The sequence below is a fragment of the Tinamus guttatus genome, unplaced genomic scaffold (genome assembly GCF_059628265.1).
Source record: "Tinamus guttatus ecotype Peru unplaced genomic scaffold, ASM5962826v1 Tinamus_guttatus_pri_ptg000127l, whole genome shotgun sequence".
Taxonomy (NCBI): domain Eukaryota; kingdom Metazoa; phylum Chordata; class Aves; order Tinamiformes; family Tinamidae; genus Tinamus; species Tinamus guttatus.
Genome location: NW_028288661.1, coordinates 30562 through 56359, shown reverse-complemented (window position 1 = coordinate 56359; position 25798 = coordinate 30562). Strand labels below are relative to the sequence as shown.

General features: G+C 67.9%; 2 protein-coding genes across 2 annotated transcripts in view; both read right to left on the bottom strand.

The window, feature by feature from the left end:
* Nucleotides 1-1463: 1463 nt before the first annotated feature.
* LOC148595263 (hydroxyproline dehydrogenase-like) lies at nucleotides 1464-7045 on the bottom strand. Its single transcript, XM_088521694.1, has 6 exons — nucleotides 6797-7045; nucleotides 5308-5489; nucleotides 4989-5122; nucleotides 4827-4904; nucleotides 3785-3866; nucleotides 1464-1586 (listed from the first exon to the last, which is right to left on the bottom strand). The coding sequence occupies exons 1-4, from the start codon at nucleotides 7043-7045 to the stop codon at nucleotides 4843-4845; spliced, it is 627 nt and encodes a 208-aa protein (XP_088377820.1). The 3' UTR covers nucleotides 1464-1586; nucleotides 3785-3866; nucleotides 4827-4842.
* An 895-nt stretch (nucleotides 7046-7940) lies between these two features.
* The window catches only part of LOC148595262 (eukaryotic translation initiation factor 3 subunit C-like), a 33910-nt gene continuing 16052 nt past the window's right edge, over nucleotides 7941-25798 (bottom strand). The window contains 10 exon segments of the mRNA XM_088521693.1: nucleotides 7941-8035; nucleotides 9745-9907; nucleotides 12037-12124; nucleotides 13204-13269; nucleotides 14208-14367; nucleotides 16041-16404; nucleotides 19750-20069; nucleotides 21343-21510; nucleotides 23925-24018; nucleotides 25456-25581. Coding sequence (XP_088377819.1) covers nucleotides 7947-8035; nucleotides 9745-9907; nucleotides 12037-12124; nucleotides 13204-13269; nucleotides 14208-14367; nucleotides 16041-16404; nucleotides 19750-20069; nucleotides 21343-21510; nucleotides 23925-24018; nucleotides 25456-25581 — 1638 coding nt within the window. The 3' untranslated portion in view covers nucleotides 7941-7946.

Here is a 25798-nt window from a genome sequence, read left to right as displayed (position 1 = left end):
CAGGTAGGCCCCGCGCACCAGCTTGACGCCGAAGCAGAGCCCGCGGGCAGCCGCCGCCGCCGCCGCCTGTGCCAGGCGCTCCGAGGCGCCCTGCGGCACCCGGCGGCACCCGCTGTGTCACCCGGCGGCACCCGGAGCCACCCCCCTGTGCCACCCGGCATCACCCGCTGTGTCACCCGGCGGCACCCGGAGCCACCCCCCTGTGCCACCCGGCATCACCCGCTGTGCCACCTGGTGTCACCCGGAGTCACCCGGCGGCACCCGCTGTGCCACCTGGGGCCACCCAGTGTCACCCGGTGTGTCACCCGGCGTCACCCGGAGCCACCCCCCTATCCCACCCGGCGTCACCCGCTGTGTCACCCGGCGGCACCCGGAGCCACCCCCCTGTGCCACCCGGCGTCACCCGGTGTGCCACCTGGTGCCACCCGGTGTCACCCAGAGTCACCTGGCGTCACCCGGAGCCACCCCCCTGTGCCACCCGGCGTCACCCGCTGTGCCACCTGGTGTCACCCGGTGTCACCCGGTGTCACCCGGAGTCACCCAGCGGCACCTGCTGTGCCACCTGGGGCCACCGGGTGTCACCCAGAGTCACCCGGGGTCACCCGGCGTCACCCGCTGCACCACCCAGTGTCACCTGGTGTCACCCGGAGTCACCTGGAGTCACCCAGGGTCACCCGGCGTCACCCGCTGCACCACCCAGGGTCACCCGGAGTCACCTGGAGTCACCCGCTGCACCACCCAGTGTCACCTGGGGTCACCCAGAGTCACCCGGTGTCTCCCCCATGTCACCTTGCAGCACTCAGTGGCACACCCAGCACCACCCGGTGTCACCTGGTGTCACCCCCCCCGTGCCACCCGGGGTCACCTGCTGTCCCCTGATGCCGCCCATGTCCCTCCACGTCCCCCAGTGTCCCATGTCCCCCCATGTCCCCTCCATGTCCCCACGTCCCCTCCATGCCCCCATGTCCCCACCTGTACGTAGGCCTGGCAGGTCCCCCATGTCCTCCCCATGTCCCCATGTCCCCCCATGTCCCCTCCATGTCCCCTTGTCCCCACCTGTACGTAGGCCTGGCAGGTCCCCCATGTCCCCACGTCTCCTCCATGTCCCCATGTCCCCTCCATGTCCCCTTGTCCCCCTGTCCCCTCCATGTCCCCAATGTCCCCACCTGCACGTAGGCCTGGCAGGTCCCCCATGTCCCCATGTCCCCCCCATGTCCCCATGTCCCCACGTCCCCCCCATGTCCCCATGTCCCCACCTGCACGTAGGCCCTGGCAGGTCCCCCATGTCCCCATGTCCCCCCCCATGTCCCCATGTCCCCACGTCCCCCCCATGTCCCCATGTCCCCACCTGCACGTAGGCCTGGCAGGTCCCCCATGTCCCCATGTCCCCCCCCATGTCCCCATGTCCCCACGTCCCCCCAATGTCCCCATGTCCCCACCTGTACATAGGCCTGGCAGGTCCCCCACACCAGGGGCAGCTCCCGGTTGTGGCGCTCGGCCAGGGCGGCCCCGACCAGGGCCAGGGCCGGGTTGAGGATCTGCTGCTCCGCGTCCAGGAGGAGCCGAATGGGGACAAGAGCCGCCCTCTGGGGACAAGGGGACATTGTGGGGACACCATGGGGACGTGGGGACACGGAGACACCATGGGGACAGCAGGGTTGAGGATCTGCTGCTCCGCGTCCAGGAGGAGCCGCACGGGGACAAGGGCGGCCCTCTGGGACAAGGGGACATTGTGGGGACACCATGGGGACACGGGGACACCAGGGTTGAGGATCTGCTGCTCCGCGTCCAGGAGGAGCCGCACGGGGACACGGGACACGCGCTGGGGACAAGGGACATCGTGGGGACACCATGGGGACGTGGGGACAGCAGGGTTGAGGATCTGCTGCTCCGCGTCCAGGAGGAGCCGAATGGGGACAAGGGACGCACGCTGGGACAAGGGACAGCGTGGGGACACCATGGGGACACCATGGGGACGTGGGGACACCAGGGTTGAGGATCTGCTGCTCCGCGTCCAGGAGGAGCCGCACGGGGACACGGGACGCGCGCTGGGGACAAGGGACACCCGTGTCACCTCCCCGGGACACCACGGGGACATGGGGACACCATGGGGACACCAGGGTTGAGGATCTGCTGCTCCGCGTCCAGGAGGAGCCGCACGGGGACATGGGACGTCCTCTGGGGACAAGGGGACATCGTGGGGACACCATGGGGACATGGGGACAGCAGGGTTGAGGATCTGCTGCTCCGCGTCCAGGAGGAGCCGCACGGGGACAAGGGACGTCCTCTGTCACCATGGGGACAAGGGGACACCATGGGGACACCATGGGGACACAACAGGGACATGGGGACACCAGGGTTGAGGATCTGCTGCTCCGCGTCCAGGAGGAGCCGCACGGGGACACGGGACGCGCGCTGGGGACAAGGGGACATCGTGGGGACACCATGGGGACATGGGGACACCATGGGGACACCAGGGTTGAGGATCTGCTGCTCCGCGTCCAGGAGGAGCCGCACGGGGACACGGGACACGCGCTGGGGACAAGGGGGGACATGGGGACACCATGGGGACATGGGGACACGGAGACACCATGGGGACAGCAGGGTTGAGGATCTGCTGCTCCGCGTCCAGGAGGAGCCGAACGGGGACAAGGGACACGCGCTGGGGACAAGGGACAGTGTGGGGACATGGGGACACCATGGGGACACCACGGGGACATGGGGACAACATGGGGACAGCAGGGTTGAGGATCTGCTGCTCCGCGTCCAAGAGGAGCCGCACGGGGACACGCGCTGGGGACATGGGGACACAACGGGGACAAGGGGACACCATGGGGACAAGGGACACCATGGGGACATGGGGACAGCAGGGTTGAGGATCTGCTGCTCCGCGTCCAGGAGGAGCCGCATGGGGACAAGGGACGCGCGCTGGGGACAAGGGGACATCATGGGGACATGGGGACACCCGTGTCACCTCCCCGGGACGCCATGGGGACATGGAGACACCATGGGGACAAGGGACACCATGGGGACACCTGTGTCACCTCCCTGTGCCACCAGGGACACCCGCGTCCAGGAGCAGCCGCACGGGGCCACACACAGCCTGCTGCCACCACGGGGGGACACGGGGACACCCCCCCTTGGGGACATCTCCGTGTCCCCTGTCCCCACCTGGGCCACCATGGGGGGACATGGGGACCCCCCCCCCCCAACCTTGGGGACATCCCCGTGTCCCTTGTCCCCACTTGGGCCACCATGGGGGGACACGGGGACACCCCCCTCCCCCCCCTTGGGGACACCTCCCCCCTTGGGGACGTCCCCATGTCCCCACCTGGGCCACCATGGGGGGACACGGGGACACCCCCCCCCCCCCCTTGGGGACACCCCCCCCCTTGGGGACGCCCCTCCTTGGGGACACCCCCCCCCCCCCCCCCTTGGGGACGTCCCCATGTCCCCACCTGGGCCACCATGGAGGGACACGGGGAGCCCTTTGGGGACACCCCCCCCCTTGGGGACACCCCTCCTTGGGGACACCCCCCCCCCTTGGGGACGTCCCCTGTCCCCACCTGGGCCACCACAGGGAACCCCTTGGGGACACCCCCCCCCCCTTGGGGACGTCCCCTGTCCCCACCTGGGCCACCACAGGGAACCCCTTTGGGGACACCCCCCCCCCCTTGGGGACGTCCCCTGTCCCCACCTGGGCCACCACGGGGAGCCCCTTGGGGACACCCCCCCCCCTTGGGGACAGCCCCCCCCCCCCTTGGGGACGTCCCCGTGTCCCCACCTGGGCCACCGCGTCCAGGCGCCGCAGGGCCCCCCCCCAGCTCCGCGTTCTCGGCCGGGCTCAGGCAGGAGAAGGAGGGCGGCTGAGGGGACAACGAGGGGACAGTGTGGGGACAGCGTGGGGACAATGAGGGGACAATGGGGGGACAGCGTGGGGACAACATGGGGACAGCGTGGGGACAATAAGGGGACAAGGGGACAATGAGGGGACAACATGGGGACAATGAGGGGACAACATGGGGACAACGTGGGGACAATGAGGGGACAGCGTGGGGACAAGGGGACAGTGAGGGGACAATGGGGGGACAACACGGGGAAACCGAGGAGACAGTGTGGGGACAACGTGGGGACAAGGGGACAGTGTGGGGACAATGAGGGGACAACGTGGGGACAATGAGGGGACAACGCGGGGAAACCGAGGAGACAGTGTGGGGACAACGCGGGGACAACATGGGGACAGTGTGGGGACAAGGGGACAGCGTGGGGACAATGAGGGGACAAGACAGGGAAACAGAGGGGACAGCATGGGGACAACGTGGGGACAACATGGGGACAACGTGGGGACAAGGGACAGCGAGGGGACAACATAGGGACAGTGTGGGGACAAGGGGACAGCGTGGGGACAGTGTGGGGACAAGGGGACACCAAGTGGGCACCAAAGGGACACTATGGGGACAAGGGGACAGTGAGGGGCCAGGGGACACCATGGGGACACTGAGGGGACAATGGGACAGCAGGGGACACCGTGGAGAGGGGGACACTGGCGAAAAAGAGGGTGATGGGGACAAAGGGGGACAAAGGGGGACAACGTGGTGGGGAGGGGGGTTGGGGACATCCTGGGGACATTCCAGACATCCCTGGGGACAAGGGGACACCCCGAGGGTGACGGGGGGGCTGTGGGGGGGGACACTGGGGACAAGGGGACACCCTGGGGGTGACATTGGGGGTGGGGGGGGGGGACACTGGCTGGGGACATTGGGGGACAACCCGGTTGCTGGGGGCGGGGCACCTCGGGGGGGCGGGGCCAGGAGGGGTCCCCTCACCTGCCCCCCCATGACGTCAGCGAGGCGCTCGGGGCTCAGCCCCGCCCCCGGCTCCGCCAGGCGCCGCGAGAGCGTCTCCTGCGGGGGGGGGGGGGGGCGCGCGTGACGTCACCGCGGGTGGGCGTGGCCCGCCGCCCCTCCCCGCGCCGTGACGTCACTCACGCAGAGGCGGGCGCTCATGAGCGCCGTCACCTTGAGCTGCATCATGGCGGCGCCCGCGGGGGGGCGTGGCCGTGGCGGCCGCCATGTCGGCGCAGCGCAGCGCCGCCTCCAGGTTCCGCTCCAGCTCCGCCTCCCTGCGCGGGAACGGCCCGAAAACGGCGGGAATGGCCCCAAAAACCGCCCTCCGCGCCCCCGAAAAGGGCGGAAATGACCCCAAAACCGCCCTCCGCGCCCCCGAAAACGGCGGGAATGGCCCCAAAACCCGCCTCCCCCACCCCCCCGCGGCGTCCTCCCCCGCCCCCCCCGCGCCGTGACGTACTCGGGGGGCGCGGCCTCGAGCGGCAGCGCCAGCAGGGGGCGGAGCCGCAGCTCGCGCATGCGCCGCGCCGCGCGCTCCACGGCCGCCGGCCCCGCCCCCGCCGCGAAGTGGCCGTAGAAGGAGGCGCGGAGAAGCCCCGCCCACAGGGGGCGCCCGAGCGCGCGGCGGGACACGCGGAGCACCTGGACGGGGGGGACAATGGGGACAATGGGGACAATGGGAGGACATTGGGGGGGACATGGGGGGACATTGGGGACATGGAGGGGGATGGGGACATGGGGGACACGGGGACATGGGGGGACATTGGGTACATCGGGGATAATGGGGATACGGGGGGACATTGGAGGGACATGGAGGGGGATGGGGACATGGGGGGACGTTGGGGACATGGGGGGACATGGGGGGACATTGGGGACATCGGGGGGACATGAGGGACATTGGGGACATGGGGGGGACTTCGGAGACATATGGGGGACATTGGGGGGACATCGGGACATCGGGACATGGGAGACATTGGGGGGACACGGGGGGACATGGGGGACATCAGGGACATCGGGACATTGGGGGGACATTGGGACGATGGAGGGGGATGGGGACATGGGGGACATTGGGGGGGCATGGGGGGACATCGGGACATTGGGGGGACGGGGGGACATTGGGGACATGGGACTGGGGGACATTGGGGTGGGTACATGGAGGGGGATGGAGGGCACATTGGGGACATGAAGGACATTGGGGGACATTGTGGGCGATGGAGGGACATGGGGGACATTGGGGGGACATGGGAGACATTGGGGACATTGAGGTGGGGGGATGGAGGGGACATTGGGGGGATGGGGACATGGAGGGCGGTGGAGGGGACATGGGGGTCATCGGGACATGGGGACATTGGGGACACTGGGGGGACATTGGGGACATGGGGATGGAGAGACTGGGGGACATGAAGGGGATGGGGGGACATGGAGGGGACATGGGGGGGATGGGGACACGGGGGGGGACATGGGGGGGACATGGGAGACATTGAGGTGGGGGGATGGAGGGGACATGGGGGGATGGGGACATTGGGGGGGCACAGCAGGTCTCTCTATCTCCCTATGGGCCTCTCTCTGGGTCCCATGGGTCTCTCTATGGGTCCCTCTATGGGTCCCATGGGTCTCCCTATGGGTCCCTTTCTGGGTCCCTGCGGGTCTCCCTATGGGTCCCTCTATGGGTCTCTCTATGGGTCACTGTGTGTCCCCACGGGTCTATGGGTCTATGGATCCCTATGCGTCTCCCCAGGGGTCCCTGTGGGTCCCTCTATGGGTCCTTCCTATGGGTCTCTCCCCATGGGTCCCTCTCAGGGTCTCCGCATGGGGTCCCCGTGGGTCCCTCTCTCTATGGGTCCCTCTTTGGGTCCCCGCGGGTCTCCCTATGGGTCTCCCTATGGGTCCCGCCGTGGGTCTCCCTATGGGTCCCTATGGGTCTCCCTATGGGTCCCTATGGGTCTCACCGCGTCGCCGTGGCGCACGAGGGGGCGGCAGGCGCAGAGCCGCAGGACGAGCAGGGCCCGGAGCAGCTCGGGGACGGGGCGGCCGCGCAGGGCCAGCGCGGGGGACGGGGGGACCCCCGGGGACACCGACACCCCGGGTGACGGTGACACCCCCGGTGACACCCCGGGTGACGGTGACACCGACGGTGACGGTGACACTGATGGTGACACCGGCGCCCCCCGCAGCCCCCGCAGCCACCGGGCCAACATGGCGCCGCCGTGGGGCTGGGGGCGAAGGGCGCCGTGGGGCAGCAGCCCGCGACCGGCCCCGCCCCCTGCCGGGGCGGCCAATGGGAGCGCGGGGAGGGGCGCTGCCCCGCCCCCCCCGCGAGGCGCCGCCCCCCCGACGCGGCTCCGCCCCCTGCCCCGCAGCGCCCACCTCGTAGCCCCTCCCCCTGCGCCGTGGCTCCTCCCACTGCCCCGCAGTTCCGCCCCCCCACCCCGTAGCTCCTCCCCCTGCCCTTCGGCTCCCCCTTCATGGCTCCTCCCCCTGCCCTTCCACCCCCCCTCCTGGCCCCTCCCCCTGCCCCTAGCTCCTCCCCCTGCCTTTCCGCTCCGCCTCATGGCCCCTCCCCCTGTCCCGCAGCCCCTCCCCCTGCCCCATAGCTCCTCCCCCTGCCGCGTAGCTCCTCCCATTGCCCCCCAGCTCCTCCCCCTGCCCCGCAGCGCTGACCCAATAGCCCCGCTGCCCCATAGCTCCTCCCCCTGCCTTGCCCCATAGCTCCTCCCCCGCCCCACAGCTCCGCCCCCCACGCTCCGTAGCCCCTCCCCCTGCCCCATAGCACCTCCCCCCGCCCCTTGGCCCCGCCCCCGGCGCACACAGAGCCCCTCCCTGTGGCTCCTCCCCCCTCCCCGTAGCTCCTCCTCGCCGGCACACGGAGCCCCGCCCCATGGCCCCTCCCCGTAGCTCCGCCCCCAGCGCACACAGAGCCCCGCCCCGTGGCTCCTCCCCCCTCCCCGTGGCTCCTCCCCCGGCGCACAGAGCCCCCCTCCGTACTCCCCCCCCCGTAACTCCACCCCCAGCGCGCACAGAGCCCCGCCCCCTGGCCCCGCCCCCGGCGCACAGACCCCGCCCCCTGCGCTGCTGCTGCTGCAGTTTTTATTGGGCTGCTCAGTAGGCCCCGCCCCCCCGCTCCTGCTGCCGGTAGCCGCCGCGGCGCAGGTAGCCCCCGTCGCCCTTCCGGTAGCCGTCCTTCTGGTCTGGGGGGACAAGAGGGGACAGTGTGAGACATTGGGGACATTGGGGACATGGGGGACATGGGGACAGTGTGAGACATGGGGGACATGAGGGACACGGGGGACATGGGGGACATGGGGGACATTGGGGACAGCAGGTAGCCCCCGTCGCCCTTCCGGTAGCCGTCCTTCTGGTCTGGGGGGAAAAGGGGACAGTGTGAGATATAGGGGGACAATGGGGACAATGTGAGACATGGGGGACACGGGGGGACATTGGGGACAGCAGGTAGCCCCCGTCGCCCTTGCGGTAGCCGTCCTTCTGGTCTGGGGACAAGAGGGGACAGTGTGAGATATAGGGGACAATGGGGGGACATGGGGGACACGGGGGGGACAATGGGGACACGGGGGGACATGGGGGACATGGGGGACACGGGGGGACATGGGGACATTGGGGACAGCAGGTAGCCACCATCACCCTTCCGGTAGCCGTCCTTCTGGTCTGGGGACAAGAGGGGACAGTGTGAGATATAGGGGACAATGGGGACAATGGGGGGACACGGGGGGACATGGGGGACACGGGGGGACATTGGGGACATGGGGGACATTGGGGACACGGGGGGACATGGGGGGACATTGGGGACAGCAGGTAGCCCCCGTCGCCCTTCCGGTAGCCGTCCTTCTGGTCTGGGGGGACAATGGGGACAGTGTGAGACATGGGGGGACAGAGAGGGACACGAGGGGACAGCGTGAGACATGGGGGACACGGACACAAGGGGGACAGGAGGACAGTGTGAGCCAGGAGGGACATGGGGACAATGTGAGCCATGGTGGGGGACAGGGGACATGGGGGACACGGTGAGACATGGGGACAGCGGGAGCCATGGGGGGGGGCAGGAGGGGACACAAGGGGACACAAGGGGACATGGGGCACACGGGTGACACAGGAGGTGACACAAGGGGACCCAGGTGACACCGTAGGTGACACAGGTGACACTGTAGGTGACACCCACTGCGGAAGTGCCCCCCGTAGGAGCCCTGCTTGTGGTCCAGCACCCACTGGGTGACACAGGGGACACCAGGGGACACGGGGGACACGGGAGGTGACACAGGGGATACAGAGCGCACAGGAGGGGACATGGGGCACACAGGTGACACAGGACACACGGGAGGTGACACAAGGGGACACAGGTGACATGAAGGAACACATGACACACGGGAGGTGACATGGGTGACACCGTAGGTGACATGGGGTGCCACCCACCTCGGAAGTACCCCCCGTAGGAGCCCTGCTTGTGGTGCAGCACCCGCTGGGTGACACGGGGGACACCAGGGGACACAGGACACACAGGAGGTGACACAGGTGACACAAGGGGACGCTGTAGGTGACACAGGTGACACGAGGGGACACAGGTGCCACCCACCTCGGAAGTACCCCCCGTAGGAGCCCTGCTTGTGGTCCAGCACCCGCTGGGTGACACGGGGGACACCAGGGGACACAGGACACACGGGAGGTGACACAAGGGGACACAGGTGACATGAAGGAACACATGACACACGGGAGGTGACACGGGTGACACAAGGGGACGCTGTAGGTGACATGGGGTGCCACCCACCTCGGAAGTACCCCCCGTAGGAGCCCTGCTTGTGGTCCAGCACCCGCTGGGTGACATGGGGGACACAAGGGGACACAGGACACACGGGAGGTGACACGGGTGACATTAAGGGACACCCACCTCGGAAGTACCCCCCGTAGGAGCCCTGCTTGTGGTCCAGCACCCGCTCGTTGTTCTCCACCAGCCCCCCCAGCTTCTCGGCCAGCTGCAGCGCCAGGTTCTGCTGCGGCGTCGGCTCCGTGCGGTGCATCATGACGGTGGCCGTGGGCTGGTCCAGGGACGCCTGCGGGGACAATGACATCAATGTCACCCCATGTCACCACGGGGTCACCAAGGACCCCCAACATCACCCCGTGTCACCCTGGTGTCACTGAGTGTCACCCTGGTGGCCCTGAGCATCCCTGAGCATCCCTGCATCCCCCCCATGTCCCCATCATGACGGTGGCCGTGGGCTGGTCCAGGGACGCCTGGGGACACCAATGTCACCAATGTCACCATGGGGTCACCCTGCATCCCACCAGTGTCATCCTGGTGTCCCTGAGTGTCCCTGAGCATCCCTGCATCCCCCCACGTCCCCATCATGATGGTGGCCGTGGGCTGGTCCAGGGACACCTGGGGACAGGAATGTCACCAGTGTCACCACGGTGTCCCCAAGGACCCACGGTGTCACCCTGGTGTCCCTGAGTGTCACCCTGGTGTCCCCCAGCATCCCTGCATCCCCCCCATGTCCCCATCATGACGGTGGCCGTGGGCTGGTCCAGGGACGCCTGCGGGGTGACAATGACACCAGTGTCACCCCATGTCACCATGGTGTCCCTGAGTGTCACCCTGCATCCCACCAGTGTCACCCTGGTGTCCCTGAGTGTCCCTGAGCATCCCTGCATCCCCCCCACGTCCCCATCATGACGGTGGCCGTGGGCTGGTCCAGGGACGCCTGCGGGGACAGGGACACCAGTGTCACCCCATGTCACCATGGTGTCCCTGAGTGTCACCCTGCATCCCCCCAATATCATCCTGGTGTCCCTTAGTGTCCCCGAGCATCCCCCCCACGTCCCCATCATGACGGTGGCCGTGGGCTGGTCCAGGGACGCCTGCGGTGACAATGACACCATGGGGTCACCATGGTGTCCCCAAGGACCCCCAGTGTCACCCTGCATCCCCCCAATATCATCCTGGTGTCCCTGAGTGTCCCCCAGCATCCCTGCATCCCCCCATGTCCCCATCATGACGGTGGCCGTGGGCTGGTCCAGGGACGCCTGGGGACACCATGGGGTCACCAATGTCACCACGGGGTCACCGATGTCACCATGGGGTCACCACAGTGTCCCCAAGGACCCCCGGTGTCACCCTGCATCCCACCAGTGTCACCCTGATGTCCCCAGTGTCACCCTGGTGTCACTGAGTGTCCCCGAGCACCCCCCCCATGTCCCCATCATGTCAGTGGCTGTGGGCTGGTCCAGGGACGCCTGGGGACAGCGGGGACACCAGTGTCACCACGGGGTCACCAACAACCCCCAGTGTCCCCCAGCGTCACCTCAGTGTCATCCTGGTGTCCCCAGTGTCCCCCAACGGCACTCCGTGTCACCCTGTGTCCCTTAGCGTCACCCTGGTGTCACCCAGTGTCACCCTGTGCCCCCTTGGTGTCCCCAGTGTCATCCTGGTGTCCCCAGTGTCCCCCAATGGCACTCCGTGTCACCCCCTGTCCCTTAGTGTCACCCTGGTATCCCCAATGTCCTCCAGTGTCACCCCATGTTCCCTATGTCCCCCATGTCCCCCATGTCCGTGTCCCTCCGTGTCCCCTACATCCCCCATGTCCCTGTGTCCCCTGAGTCCCATGTCCCCCATGTCCCCCCGTGTCCCCATGTCCCCCATCCCCCCGTGTCCCCATGTCCCCCGTGTCCCCCGTGTCCCCAACGTCCTCTCATGTCCCCTGTGTCCCCCCTGTCCCCCCGTGTCCCCCGTGTCCATGTCCCCCGTGTCCCCCCATGTCCCCAACGTCCCCCCATGTCCCCCGTGTCCCCAACGTCCTCTCGTGTCCCCCATGTCCCCCGTGTCCCCCGTGTCCCCAACGTCCTCTCGTGTCCCCCATGTCCCCATGTCCCCCATGTCCCCCCGTGTCCCCCGTGTCCATGTCCCCCGTGTCCCCCCATGTCCCCAACGTCCCCCCATGTCCCCCATGTCCCCCACATCCCGTGTCCCCCGTGTCCCCCCGTGTCCCCAACGTCCCCCCGTGTCCCCCGTGTCCATGTCCCCCGTGTACCCCGTGTCCCCCATGTCCCCCCATGTCCCCCACATCCCCCCGTGTCCCCCATGTCCCCCATGTCCCCCTGTCCCCCCGTGTCCCCCCATGTCCCCAACGTCCCCCCGTGTCCCCAACGTCCCCTCATGTCCCCGGTGTCCCCCCCGTCCCACCATGAGCTCCTCGTTGATGATCATCTTGCTGATGATGCTGTGCACCGTGGGCAGGTCCAGCTGGAACATGTCGGCCAGCACCTGCATGCTGGGGAGGGGGCGGGGTCAGCGCCCCGGCCCCGCCCACCGCCCCTGGGACCGCCCCCTGCTGCCCCCGGCCCCGCCCCCTGCCGCCCCTGGGCCTGCCCCCTGCCGCCCCCGGCCCCGCCCCCTGCTGCCCTAGAACCTCCTGCTGCCCCTGGCCCCGCCCCCCACTGTCCTGGCCCCGCCCACCACCCCCTGACCCCGCCCACTGCCGCCCCTGGGCCCGCCCCCTGCCGCCCTGACCCCGCCCCCTGCTGCTCCAGCCCTGCCCCCTGCTGCCCTAGAACCTCCTGCTGCCCCTGGCCCCTCCCCCTGCAACCCCAGGCCCCGCCCCCCACTGTCCTGGCACCACCCACCACCCCCTGACCCCGCCCCCTGCTGCCCCTGGGCCCGCCCCCTGCTGCCCCTGGGCCTGCCCCCTGCTGTCCTGGCACCGCCCACCACCCCTGGCTCCGCCTCCTGCTGCCCTGGCACCGCCTCCTTTCACCCCTGGCCCCACCCTCTGCCGCCTCGGCCCCGCCCCCCTGCCGCCTTAGCCCCGCCTCCTGGTGCTCCGGCCCCTCCCGTTGCCCCTGGGAGCACCCCCTTGGCCCCGCCCACGGCCACAGGCCCCGCCCCTGGGACCGCCTCCTGCCCCTGGGACCGCCCACTGCTGCCCTGGCCCTGCCCACTGCCCCTGGGCCCGCCCACTCACCCTGTAGCTCCTCCCACTGCCCCTTCTGGCACGGCCCCTGACCCCGCCCACTTCTGCCCTGGCCCCTCCCACCTCTCCTGGCCCCGCCCCAGCAGCTCCACCCACTGCCTCTTCTAGCACCGCCCCTGGCCCCGCCCACTGCCCCCTTAATGCCACCCACCGCCCCTGCACCCGCCTGCTGATGCCCTGGCCCCGCCCACTGCCCCTCTAGCTCCTCCCACCGCCCGGTAGCTCCTCCCACTGCCCTGTGGCTCCTCCCACTGCCCTGTGGCTCCTCCCACTCCCCCAGCCCCATCTAGTGCCGCCCCTGGCCCCACCCATGGGCACCTCTAGCCCCGCCCCATAGCCCCGCCCACCGCCCCGGTAGCTCCTCCCCCGGCCCCGCCCACCTGATGGAGTCGTAGACGCTGCTGTAGGTGAACAGGTAGGTGCGGAGCGACTCCTCCTGGATCTTCCTGTGGGCGGGGACAGCGCCTCAGGCCCCGCCCCCGGATGGACCCCGCCCCCCCACAGCCAGGCCCCGCCCCCCAAGGCCAGGCTCCACCCCCCGATCCAGCCCTCAAAGTCCCAGCTGCCACCCAGGCCCCGCCCCCTTGAACCCAGCCCCCTCCCCCTTTCCAGGCCCCGCCCCCTCAACCATGACCTGCCCCCCCGCCAAACCCCACCCCCTTGGCCGAACCCCGCCCCCTTGCCCCCCCTTTTCAGGCCACGCCCCCTTGACCATGACCTTGGCCAAATCCCACCCCCTTGGGTCAAGCCCCGCCCCCTTCACATGCCCCACCTCCTTCACTAGGGACCGCCCCCTTGATCAAACCCCACCCCCTTTCCAGGCCCCGCCCCCTTTCCAGGTCCAGCCCCTCGACCATGACCTACCCCCTTGGCCAAACTCCATCCCATTGGTCAAACCCCGCCCACATCCCAGATCCCGCCCCCTTCCCAGGCCCCGCCCCCCCCGCTGAGGGCCCCCCCCCCCCCCATGATCTACCCCCCTTGGCCAAACCCCATCCCATTGGTCAAACCCCGCCCCATCCCAGGCCCCGCCCCCTGGGTGAGGCCCCGCCCCCTCGGCGAGGCCCCGCCCCCTCGATCATGACCTACCCCCTTGGCCCCCTTGGATCAAACCCTGCCCCCTCCCCAGACCCCACCCCTTGGTCAAACCCCGCCCCCTTGGTGAGACTCCGCCCCCTTTCCAGGCCCCTTACCTGGCGAGGCCCCGCCCCCTCGCGAGGCCCCGCCCCCTTGGCGAGGCCCCGCCCCCTCAACCACGACCTACCCCCTTGGCCAAACCCCATCCCATTGGTCAAACCCCGCGCCATCCCAGGCCCCGCCCCCTTACCTGGTGAGGCCCCGCCCCTTGGGGAGGCCCCGCCCCCGGGGAGGCCCCGCCCCTCACCTGACCAGCATGGCGCGGACCTTGTCGGCCTCGGGGAAGAGGTCCCAGACCTTCCCGTTCATCTTGTCGTTGACCACGAAGCGGTGGCACGAGCGCCAGTCGCCCGTCTTCATGGCCTTGGACGCGGCCACCACGTGCTCCCGCATGGACTCGGGGGGCCCTGGGGGGACACCGCGACGTCACCAACACCGGGGGGACACCGTGACGTCACCGGCACCGAGGAGACACCGCGACGTCACCAACACCGGGGGGACATCACAAAGGGGACACCACAAAGGGGACACCGTCATGGAGGGGACACCGTCACGGAGGGGACACCACCATGGAGGGGACGCCGCGAAGGGGACAGTGTCATCAAGGGGACACCATGGAGGGGACACCGTCACGGAGGGGACACAGCAGCGCGGGGACCATGGGGACAAGGAGGCCCCCATGGAGGTGGCATCGTCACCACCGACCACCCCAACACCCCAACCCCACGTCCCGGTCCCCTGATGCCACCATCCCATCCCCTTGTCCTGTCCCCATCCCCATGTCCCATCCCTGTCCCCGTCCCCACATTCACCCACGTCCCCCATGTCCCATCCCCATGTCCCTGTCCCCATGTCCCATCTCCGTGCCTGTCCCCATCCCCATGTCCCATCAATGTCTCTATTGCCATCCCCATCCCCATGTCCCATTCCCATCCTCATGTCCCCACATACCCCCTGTCCCCACATCCCATCCCCCTGTCCCCATGTCCCCATGTCCCATCCCCATGTCCCATCCCCATGTCCCTGTCCCCATCCCCATGTCCCATCCCCATGTCCCATCCTCACATCCCCATCCCCGTCCCTGTCCCCACATCCCATCCCCATGTCCCCACGTCCCCCCATCCCCATGTCCCATCCCCATCCCTGTCCCCACATCCCGTCCCCCCCGTCCCCACATCCCATCCCCATGTCCCCATGTCCCATCCCCACGTCCCTGTCCCCATGTCCCGTCCCCACGTCCCATCCCCATCCCCATGTCCCCCACGTCCCCACGTCCCCCTGTCCCCATCCCCATGTCCCATCCCCATGACCCCACATCCCATCCCCACGTCCCCGTCCCCGTCCCCATCCCCATGTCCCCATGTCCCATCCCCACGTCTCCATCCCCGTGTCCCCATGTCCCCCATGTCCCCCCGTCCCCCCGTCCCCCTGTCCCCATGTCCCATCCCCATGACCCCACATCCCATCCCCATGTCCCCATGTCCCATCCCGTCTCCATCCCCATGTCCCCATGTCCCCCATGTCCCCATGTCCCATGTCCTCACGTCCCATCCCATGTCCCATCCCCGTGTCCCCCCATGTCCCATCCCCATGTCCCCCATGTCCCCACGTCCCCCCGTCCCCGTCCCCATCCCCATGTCCCCATGTCCCATCCCCATGTCCCCGTCTCCATCCCCATGTCCCCCACGTCCCCCACGTCCCCCACATCCCATCCCCATCCTCATGTCCCATCCCCACATCCCATCCCCATGTCCCCATGTCCCATCCCCACATCCATCCCCACGTCCCCCCGTCCCCCTGTCCCCATCCCCATGTCCCCATGTCCCATCCCCATGTCCCCATGTCCCCCCGTCCCCCATGTCCCATCCCCATCCCTGTCCCTGTCCCCATGTCCCATCCCCACATCCCCGTCCCCCTGTCCCATCCCCACGTCTCCATCCCCATGTCCCCCCCGTCCCCCATGTCCCCCCGTCCCCCTGTCCCCATGTCCCATCCCCATGACCCCACATCCCATCCCCACGTCCCCCACATCCCATCCCCACGTCCCCACGTCCCCACGTCCCCCCGTGTCCCCCCTCACCCAGCAGCGGCTGCCTCTCCCCCACGCGCAGCTGGTGGTGGAACTGCTTGCTGATCATGCGGCGCCGCGCGTCCCACTCGTGCGCCGCCATGTAGGGGATCTCCAGCAGCATGGCGGCCACCAGGTAGACGCACTCGAGCAGCTCCAGGTTCACGTGCATGTGGAAGGGCACCTGGCGCCGCCGCTCCACCTTCTCCTGCTCCGCGTTGCGCTCCTGGAGGCTCCGCAGCAGCAGCCCCTGCCCCAGCAGCTCCTTGGCCCTCCCGCTCGACTGGATGTCCAGGAGCGCGTTGTGCGCGTCCTTGATCATCCCTGCGCGGAACGCGCAGATGCCCAGCTGCACCATGGTGCGGTTGTACAGGATCTGCGGGGACATCAATGACATCGGGGATGTTGGGGCCATTGGGGGAGTTGGGGCCGTTGAGGGTGTTGGGGGTGTTGGGGGGCGTTGGGGCCATTTGGGCCATTGAGGGCGTTGGGGGCATTGGGGCCGTTGGGGCCATTGGGGCTGTTGAGAGCGTTGGGGCCATTGGGGGTGTTGGGGCCATTGGGGCTGTTGAGAGCGTTGGGGGCATTGGGGGTGTTGGGGCCATTGGGGCCATTGAGGGCATTGGGAGCGTTGAGGGCGTTGAGGTCATTGGGGCCATTGAGGGCGTTGGGGCCATTGAGGGCGTTGGGGCAATTGAGGGCGTTGGGGTCGTTGAAGGTGTTGGGGCCATTGGGGGCGTTGAGGGTGTTGGGGCCACTGGGGCAATTGAGGGCGTTGGGGTCATTGAGGGCGTTGGGGCAATTGAGGGCGTTGGGGTCATTGAGGGCGTTGGGGCAATTGAGGGCGTTGGGAGCATTGAGAGCGTTGGGGCCATTGGAGCCATTGGGGGAGTTGGGGACGTTGAGGCCGTCGGGGCCATTGGGGCCATTGAGGCCATTGAGGCCATTGGGAGCGTTGGGGACACTGGGGACATTGGAGACACTGGGGACACTGGGGCCACGGGGGGCGGTCGGGGCCCCTGGAGGCTCCGCAGCAGCAGCCCCTGCCCCAGCAGCTCCTTGGCCCTCCCGCTCGACTGGATGTCCAGGAGCGCGTTGTGCGCGTCCTTGATCATCCCCGCGCGGAACGCGCAGATGCCCAGCTGCACCATGGTGCGGTTGTACAGGATCTGTGGGGACACGAGGACAATGGGGATGTTGGGGGCGTTGGGGTCATTGGGGGCGTTGGGGCCGTTGAGGGTGTTGGGGGCGTTGGGGCCATTGGGGCCATTGAGGGCGTTGGGGTCATTGAGGGTGTTGGGGTCATTGAGGCCATTGGAGCCATAGGGTCATTCGGGCCATTGGGGGAGTTGGGGCCATTGAGGCCATTGGGGCTGTTGAGGGCGTTGGGGCCATTGGGGCCATTGGGGTCATTGGGGGCGTTGAGGGTGTTGAGGTTATTGGAGCCATTGGGGGAGTTGGGAACGTTGAGGCCGTTGGGGCCATTGAGGGCGTTGGGGTCATTGAGGGTGTTGAGGCCATTGAGGCCATTGAGGCCGTTGGGGCCGTTGAGGGCATTGGGGCTATTGGGGCCATTGGGGCCGTTGAGGTCATTGAGGGCGTTGGGGTCATTGAGGCCGTTGGGGGTGTTGGGGCCATTGGGGCCATTGGGAGTGTTGGGGCCATTGGGGCCATTGAGGGCGTTGGGAGCGTTGAGGGCGTTGGGGCCATTGGGGGAGTTGGGGCCATTGGGGCTATTGAGGGCATTGGGGGTGTTGGGGTTGTTGAGGGCGTTGAGGCCATTGGGGCCACTGAGGGCGTTGGGGCCATTGGGGGAGTTGGGGACGTTGAGGCCGTTGGGGCCATTGAGGGCATTGGGGTCATTGAGGGTGTTGAGGCCATTGAGGCCATTGAGGCCATTAGGAGCGTTGGGGACGTTGGGGACGTTGGGGACACTGGGGCCACGGGGGCGGTCGGGGCCCCTGGAGGCTCCGCAGCAGCAGCCCCTGCCCAGCAGCTCCTTGGCCCTCCCGCTCGACTGGATGTCCAGGAGCGCGTTGTGCGCGTCCTTGATCATCCCCGCGCGGAACGCGCAGATGCCCAGCTGCACCATGGTGCGGTTGTACAGGATCTGCGGGGACATCAATGACATCGGGGATGTTGGGGGTGTTGGGGCATTGGGGACATTGGGGCCATTGGGTCATTGGGGGCCATTGGGGGCGTTGGGGCCGTTGGGGGCGTTGGGGCCGTTGGGGCCATTGGGGCCGTTGAGGCCATTGAGGGCGTTGGGGTCATTGGGGTCATTGGGGCCATTGGGGCCGTTGAGGCCATTGAGGGCGTTGGGGTCATTGGGGCTATTGGGGCCATTGGGGCCGTTGAGGTCATTGAGGGCGTTGGGGTCATTGAGGCCGTTGGGGGTGTTGGGGCCATTGGGGCCATTGGGAGTGTTGGGGCCATTGGGGCCATTGAGGGCGTTGGGAGCGTTGAGGCCGTTGGGGCCATTGAGGGCGTTGGGGCTGTTGAGGGTGTTGGGGTCATTGAAGCCATTGGGGGAGTTGGGGACGTTGAGGCTGTCGGGGCCGTTGGGGGCGTTGGAGCGTTGGGGACACTGGGGACATTGGGGCCGGGTGTGGGGCAGCGCGTTCCGCGTGTCCTTGATCATCCCCGCACAGATGCCCAGCGGCACCATGGGGTGGTTGGACAGGATCTAGGGACAACGGGGACGTTGGGGACAACAGGGACATTGGGGACGTTGAGGGTGTTGGGGACATTGGGGACGTTGGGGACATTGGGTGTCGGGGCTGCCCCCCTTGGTGGCCGTCATGGAGGGACACGAATGAAGAGGGGGAGAAAGAGGAAGAGGAAGAGGAGGAGGAAGAGGAGGAGGAAGAGGAGGACAAGGGGAGAACGAGGAGGAGGAGGAAGAGAAGAAAAAGAAGGAGAATGAAGAGGAAGAGGAGGAGGAGGAGGAGGAGAAGAAGAAAGATGAGAAGGAAGATGAGGAAGATGAGGAGGATAAAGAGAAGGAGAAGGAAAAGAAAGAGGAGGAGGAGCAAGAGAAGAAGGAAGAGGAGGAACAAGAGGGGGAGGAAAAGCAGGACAAGGAAGAGGAGGAAGGGGAGGAGAATGAAGAGGAAGAAGAGGAGGAAGTGGAGAAGGAAGAGGAGGAGGAAGAGGAAGAGGAGGAAGAGGAGAAGGAGGAGGAAGAGTAGGACAAGGAAGAGGAGGAGAAAGTGAAAAAGGAAGAGCAGGACAAGGAGCAGGAGGAAGAGGAAGAGGATGAGGAGGAAGAGGAGGCGTCAACGCGTCGCGTCGCGGTGTTGGTGTGCATGTCGCGGTGTTGGTGCACGTGTCACGGTGTTGGCGCGCGCGTCATGGGGTTTGTGTGCGCGTCACGGTGTTGGTGTGTGTGTCGCGTCGCGGTGTTGGCGTGTGCATTGCGGTGTTGGTGTGCGTGTCGCGGTGTCGGCGCGTCGCGTCGCGGTGTTGGTGTGCACGTTGTGGTGTTGGTGTGTCGCGGTGTTGGCGTGTCGCGTCGCGGTGTTGGTGCACGCGTCGCGGTGTCGGCACATGTGTCACGGTGTTGGTGTGCGCGTCGCATCGCGGTGTCGGCGCGCGTGTCATGGTGTTGGCGTGCGCGTCGCGGTGTTGGCGTGCGCGTCGCGTCGCGGTGTTGCCGCGCGCGTCGCGTCGCGGTGTTGGTGTCCATGCCGCGTCGCGCTGTCGCCGCCGCCGCCGTCACCTGCACGGGCGGGTCGGCGTGGTGGATGTTGTCCTGCAGGTGCGACATGAGCATGAGGTCGCGCGCCTGGAACCAGCGGCTGTGCAGCGCGTGGTGGTAGATGTGGCACAGGATGGCGCACGTGCGGATGCGGTCGGTGCGGTCCTTGGCGTAGATGAACTTGCAGAGCCGCTCCATGAGCGCCGCCGAGTCCTCGGCCTCGCTCTCCGCCTGGTCGGCCTCCGACTGTGCGCGCGGCGGGGGACGGGCGGCGTCAGGGTGACGAACGGGGACAGGCGGCGTCAGGGTGACGAACGGGGACAGGCGGCGTCGGTGTGACAAATGGGTCACCGAGACACCCAGGGACAGGAGGTGTCAGTGTGACAAATGGGGACAGGTGGCGCCAGGGTGACAAACGGGGACAGGCGGCATCAGGGTGACAAATGGGTCACCACGACACCCAGGGACAGGTGGCATCAGTGTGACAAACGGGGACAGGTGGCGTCAGCACAACGAGCGGTTACCGCGGCACCCAGGGACAGGCAGTGTCACCGTGACAAATGGGACAGGCGGCGTCACCGCGACACCCACAGGTCACCAAGACACCCAGGGACAGGCGGCGTCAGTGTGACAAATGGGTCACTGCGACACCCAGGGACAGGCGGCGTTGGGGTGACAAACGGGGACAGGTGGCGTCACCCCGACACCCAAAGGTCACCAAGACACCCAGGGACAGGAGGTGTCAGTGTGAAAAATGGGGACAGGCGGCGCCAGGGTGACAAACGGGGACAGGCGGCGTCAGGGTGACAAATGGGTCATCAAGACACCCAGGGACAGGAGGAGTCACCGCGACGCACAGGGACACCCAGACACCACCGCGACGCCACCGTCACCCCCCAACCCCCATCACCCCGTCAGCCCGTCACCCCCATTACCCCCATCACTCCTGTCACCCCCATTACCCCCATCACTCCGTCACCCCGTCACCGCCATCACCCCTATCACCCCCGTCACCCTGTCGCCCCCATCACTCTGTCACCCCCATTACCCCAACAACCCCCACGACCCTCACAACCTTGTCACCCCTGTCACTCGCACAACCCCCATCACCCTGTCACCCTGATCACCACCCCCATCACCCTGTCACCCCCACAACCCCCATCACCCTCACAACCTCTTCACCCCCATTACCCCCATCACCCCCATCACCCCCATCACCCCGTCACCCCCACAACCTCCATTACCCCCATCACTCTGTCACCCCCATCGCTTTGTCACCCCCACAACTCCCATCACCCTCACAACCTCTTCACCGCCATCACCCCGTCACCCCCATCACCCCATTACCCCCATTACTCCATCACCCTGTCACCCCCATTACCCCCGTCACCCCGATCACCCGTCACCCCCATCACCCCTGTCACCCCCACAACCCCCATCACCCCTGTCACCCCCATCACCCCCATTACCCCATCACCCCTGTCACCCCACAACCCCCATCACCCCGTCACCCACACCATCCCCATCACCCCCATCACCCCGTCACCCGCACGACCCCCGTCCCCCCCCGCACAACCGCCGTCCCCCCCGTCACCTTGGAGTCGCCGTCGGGGCCGCGCTGCCTCCGCAGGGCCTTGTAGTCGAACTTGTAGTAAGTGTGCAGGACGCGGCGCAGGTAGACGCGGCAGAGCTCCTCGGGGCTGCCCCGGCCCTGCAGGTACCGCTGCAGCCGCGCGATGATCCCGCACACGCGGCCCTCGTCCTTCAGGTGCTCCACGTACTCTGGGGACGCGACGGGTGAGGCCGGGGGGTGCGGAGGCCAAGGGGCCTCCCTGACCTCTATGGAGCCTCCTGGGGCCTCCAGAGCTTCCTGGAACCTCCCAGGGCTTCCCGGAGCCTCCTGGAGCCTCCTAGACCTCCACAGAGCCTCCCTGACCTCCACGGAGCCTCCCAGGGCCTCCCAGAGCTCTATGGAGCCTCCCAGAGCCTCCTGGGGCTCTACGGAGCCTCCCGGGGCCTCCAGAGCTTCCCAGGGCCTCCCAGAACCTCCAGAGCTTCCTAGAGCCTCCCTGACCTCCACGGAGCCTCCCAGGGCGTCCCAGAGCTCTATGGAGCCTCCCTGAACTCTATGGACCCTTCTGGAGCCTCCAGAGCTCTATGGAGCCTCCCTGACCTCCACAGAGCCTCCTGGAGCCTCCAGAGCTCTATGGAGTCTCCCAGGGCTCTATGGAGCCTCCCTGACCTCCACGGAGCTTCCCGGGGCTCTACGGAGCCTCCTGGGGCCTCCCAGGGCTCTATGAAGCTTCCTGGGGCTCTATGGAAGCCCTCGTCCTTCAGGTGCTCCACGTGCTCTGGGGACGGACCGGGTGAGGCCAGGGGGTGCGGAGGCCGCGGGGCCTCCCTGACCTCTATGGAGCCTCCCAGGGCCTCCCAGAGCTCTATGGAGCCTCCCGGGGCCTCCAGAGCTTCCTGGAGCCTCCCAGAGCTTCCCGGAGCCTCCCAGAACCTCCAGAGCTTCCTAGAGCCTTCCTGACCTCTACGGAGCCTCCCAGGGCCTCCCAGAGCTCTATGGAGCCTCCCTGACCTCCATGGAGCCTCCCGGAGCCTCCAGAGCTTCCCAGGGCCTCCCAGAACCTCCAGAGCTTCCTAGAGCCTCCCTGACCTCTACGGAGCCTCCCAGGGCCTCCCAGAGCTCTATGGAGCCTCCTGGAGCCTCCCAGGGCTCTACGGAGCCTCCCGGAGCCTCCTGGGGCTCTACGGAGCCTCCTGGGGCCTCCCAGGGCTCTATGAAGCTTCCTGGGGCTCTATAGAAGCCCTCGTCCTTCAGGTGCTCCACGTACTCTGGGGACGGACCCGGTGAGGCCAGGGGGGTGCGGAGGCCGCGGGGCCTCCCTGACCTCTATGGAGCCTCCCGGGGCCTCCAGAGGTTCCTGGAGCCTCCCAGGGCTTCCCGGAGCCTCCTAGAGCCTCCTAGACCTCCACAGAGCCTCCCTGACCTCTATGGAGCCTCCTGGGGCCTCCAGAGCTTCCCAGGGCCTCCCAGAACCTCCAGAGCTTCCTAGAGCCTCCCTAACCTCTACGGAGCCTCCCAGGGCCTCCCAGAGCTCTATGGAGCCTCCAGGGCTCTATGGAGCCTCCTGGAGCCTCCTAGACCTCCACAGAGCCTCCCTGACCTCCACGGAGCCTCCCAGGGCCTCCCAGAGCTCTATGGAGCCTCCCAGGGCTTCCTGGAGCCTCCTGGAGCCTCCCAGGGATCTATGGAGCCTCCCTGACCTCCACGGGGCCTCCCTGACCTCTACGGAGCCTCCCAGGGCCTCCCAGAGCTCTATGGAGCCTCCTGGAGCCTCCCAGAGCTCTATGGAGCCTCCCTGACCTCCATGGAGCTTCCCGGGGCTCTACGGAGCCTCCTGGGCCTCCCAGGGCTCTATGAAGCTTCCTGGGGCTCTATAGAAGCCCTCGTCCTTCAGGTGCTCCACGTACTCTGGGGACGGACCGGGTGAGGCCAGGGGGGTGCGGAGGCCGCGGGGCCTCCCTGACCTCTATGGAGCCTCCCGGGGCCTCCAGAGCTTCTATGGAGCCTCCCTGACCTCCACGGGGCCTCCCTGACCTCTACAGAGCCTCCCAGGGCCTCCCAGAGCTCTATGGAGCCTCCTGGAGCCTCCCAGGGCTCTATGGAGCCTCCCTGACCTCCACGCAGCCTCCTAGAGCCTCCCTGACCTTCGCAGAGCCTCCCAGAGCCTCCAGAACTTCTATGGAGCCTCCCAGGGCTCTATGGAGGCTCCCTGACCTCCACGGAACCTCCCAGAGCCTCCAGAGCTCTATGGAGCCTCCTGGAGCCTCCCCAACCTCTACGGAGCCTCCTGGAGCCTCCAGAGCTTCCCAGAGCCTCCTGGAGCCTCCTAGACCTCCACGGAGCCTCCCAGACCCTCCCAGAGCCTCCTGGAGCCTCCTGGGGCTCTACGGAGCCTCCTGGAGCCTCCAGACCTCTATGGAGCCTCCTAGGGTTTCCCGGAGCCTCCTGGGCCTCCCAGGGCTCTACGGAGCCTCCGGAGCCCTTTGGGACCTCTAGACCCTCCCGGAGCCTCCCCTGGAACCTCCCAGAGATCCCGGAGCCTCCGGAGCCTCCCAGAGATCCCGGGGATCCCGGGAGCCTCCAGGGACCTCCCGGAGGCTCCGGAGCCTCCGTGTATCCTGACCTTGGGAATGCGGGTCCGTGTTCTGCATGATCTTGGTGAACTCCTCGTCCATGCGCTCGACCAGGGTGAGGATGCAGCCGCGCACGCGGTAGGGCTGCAACGGGGCGGGGTGAGACCCACGGCGCCGTGGGGCAGCCCCATAGCGACCCATAGTGCCCCATAGCGCCGTGGAGCAGCCCCATAGCGCCCCAGCCCCATAGCACCCCATGGCCCCATAGCACCGTGGGGCAGCCCCATAGCGACCCATAGCGCCCCATAGAGACCCAGCCCCATAGCCCCCCATGGCCCCATAGTGCCATGGGGCTGCCCCATAGCGCCCCAGCCCCATAGCGCCCCATAGTGCCCCATAGTGCCGTGGGGCTGCCCCATAGCGACCCATAGCACCCCATAGAGACCCAGCCCCATAGCACCCCATAGCGCCGTGGAGCAGCCCCATAGCCCCCCATAGCGCCCCAGCCCCATAGCCCCCCATGGCCCCATAGCGCCGTGGGGCTGCCCCATAGCGCCCCAGCCCCATAGTGCCCCATAGCGCCGTGGGGCTGTCCCCTAGCGCCCCATAGTGCCGTGGGGCTGCCCCATAGTACCCCATAGCGCCCCAGCCCCATAGCGCCATGGGGCTGCCCCATAGCGCCCCAGCCCCATAGCGCCCCATAGCGCCGTGGGGCTGCCCCATAGCGCCCCAGCCCCATAGTCCCCCATGGCCCCATAGTGCCGTGGGGCTGCCCCATAGCGCCCCATAGCCCCCCATGGCCCCACAGCGCCGTGGGGCAGCCCCATATCCCCCCATAGCGCCCCAGCCCCATAGCCCCCCCATGGCCCCACAGTGCCGTGGGGCTGCCCCACAGTGCCCCATATCCCCCCATAGCGCCCCATAGCGCCGTGGGGCTGCCCCATAGCCCCCCATAGCGCCCCATAGCGCCCCAGCCCCATAGCACCCCATGGCCCTATAGTGCCGTGGGGCTGCCCCATATCCCCCCGTAGCGCCCCAGCCCCATAGTGCCCCATAGCGCCATGGGGCTGCCCCATAGCGCCCCAGCCCCATAGCACCCCATAGCGCCCCACAGCGCCATGGGGCTGCCCCATAGTACCCCATAGCGCCTCAGCCCCATAGCGCCCCATAGCGCCCCATAGCGCCGTGGGGCTGCCCCATAGCGCCCCAGCCCCATAGCGCCCCATAGCCCCCCATGGCCCCATAGCGCCGTGGGGCTGCCCCATATCCCCTCATAGCGCCCCAGCCCCATAGCGCCCCATAGCGCCGTGGGGCAGCCCCATAGCGCCCCATAGCGCCCCAGCCCCATAGCCCCCCATGGCCCCATAGCGCCATGGGGCTGCCCCATATCCCCCCATAGCCCCCCATGGCCCCATAGTACCCCATAGCGCCCCAGCCCCATAGCCCCCCATGGCCCCATAGCGCCGTGGGGCTCCCCCCAGCGCCCCATAGCACCCCATAGCGCCCCATAGCGCCGTGGGGCTGCCCCATATCCCCCCATATCCCCCCATATCCCCCCATATCCCCCCACAGCGCCCCCACCTGCTCGGGGTCGCAGAGGTTCTCGGCCTCCTCCAGGATGTTGTCCCCGACCACCATGTCCGGGTGGGCGCCCAGCACGTCCAGGAGCTCCTCGATGCAGCCCAGGCACTTCTGCCACATCTCGGGCTGCGCCCGCCGTCAGGCCCCGCCCCCGGCCGCAGGCCCCGCCCCCGCCCCGCGGCTGCCCCATAGATCCGCTCCCAGCCCCACAGATCTGCTCCCAGCCCCATAGATCCTCCACAGCCCCACAGATCCGCTCCCAGCCCCACAGATCCTTCCTGCCCCATAGATCTGCTCCCAGCCCCACAGATCCTTCCTGCCCCATAGATCTGCTCCCAGCCCC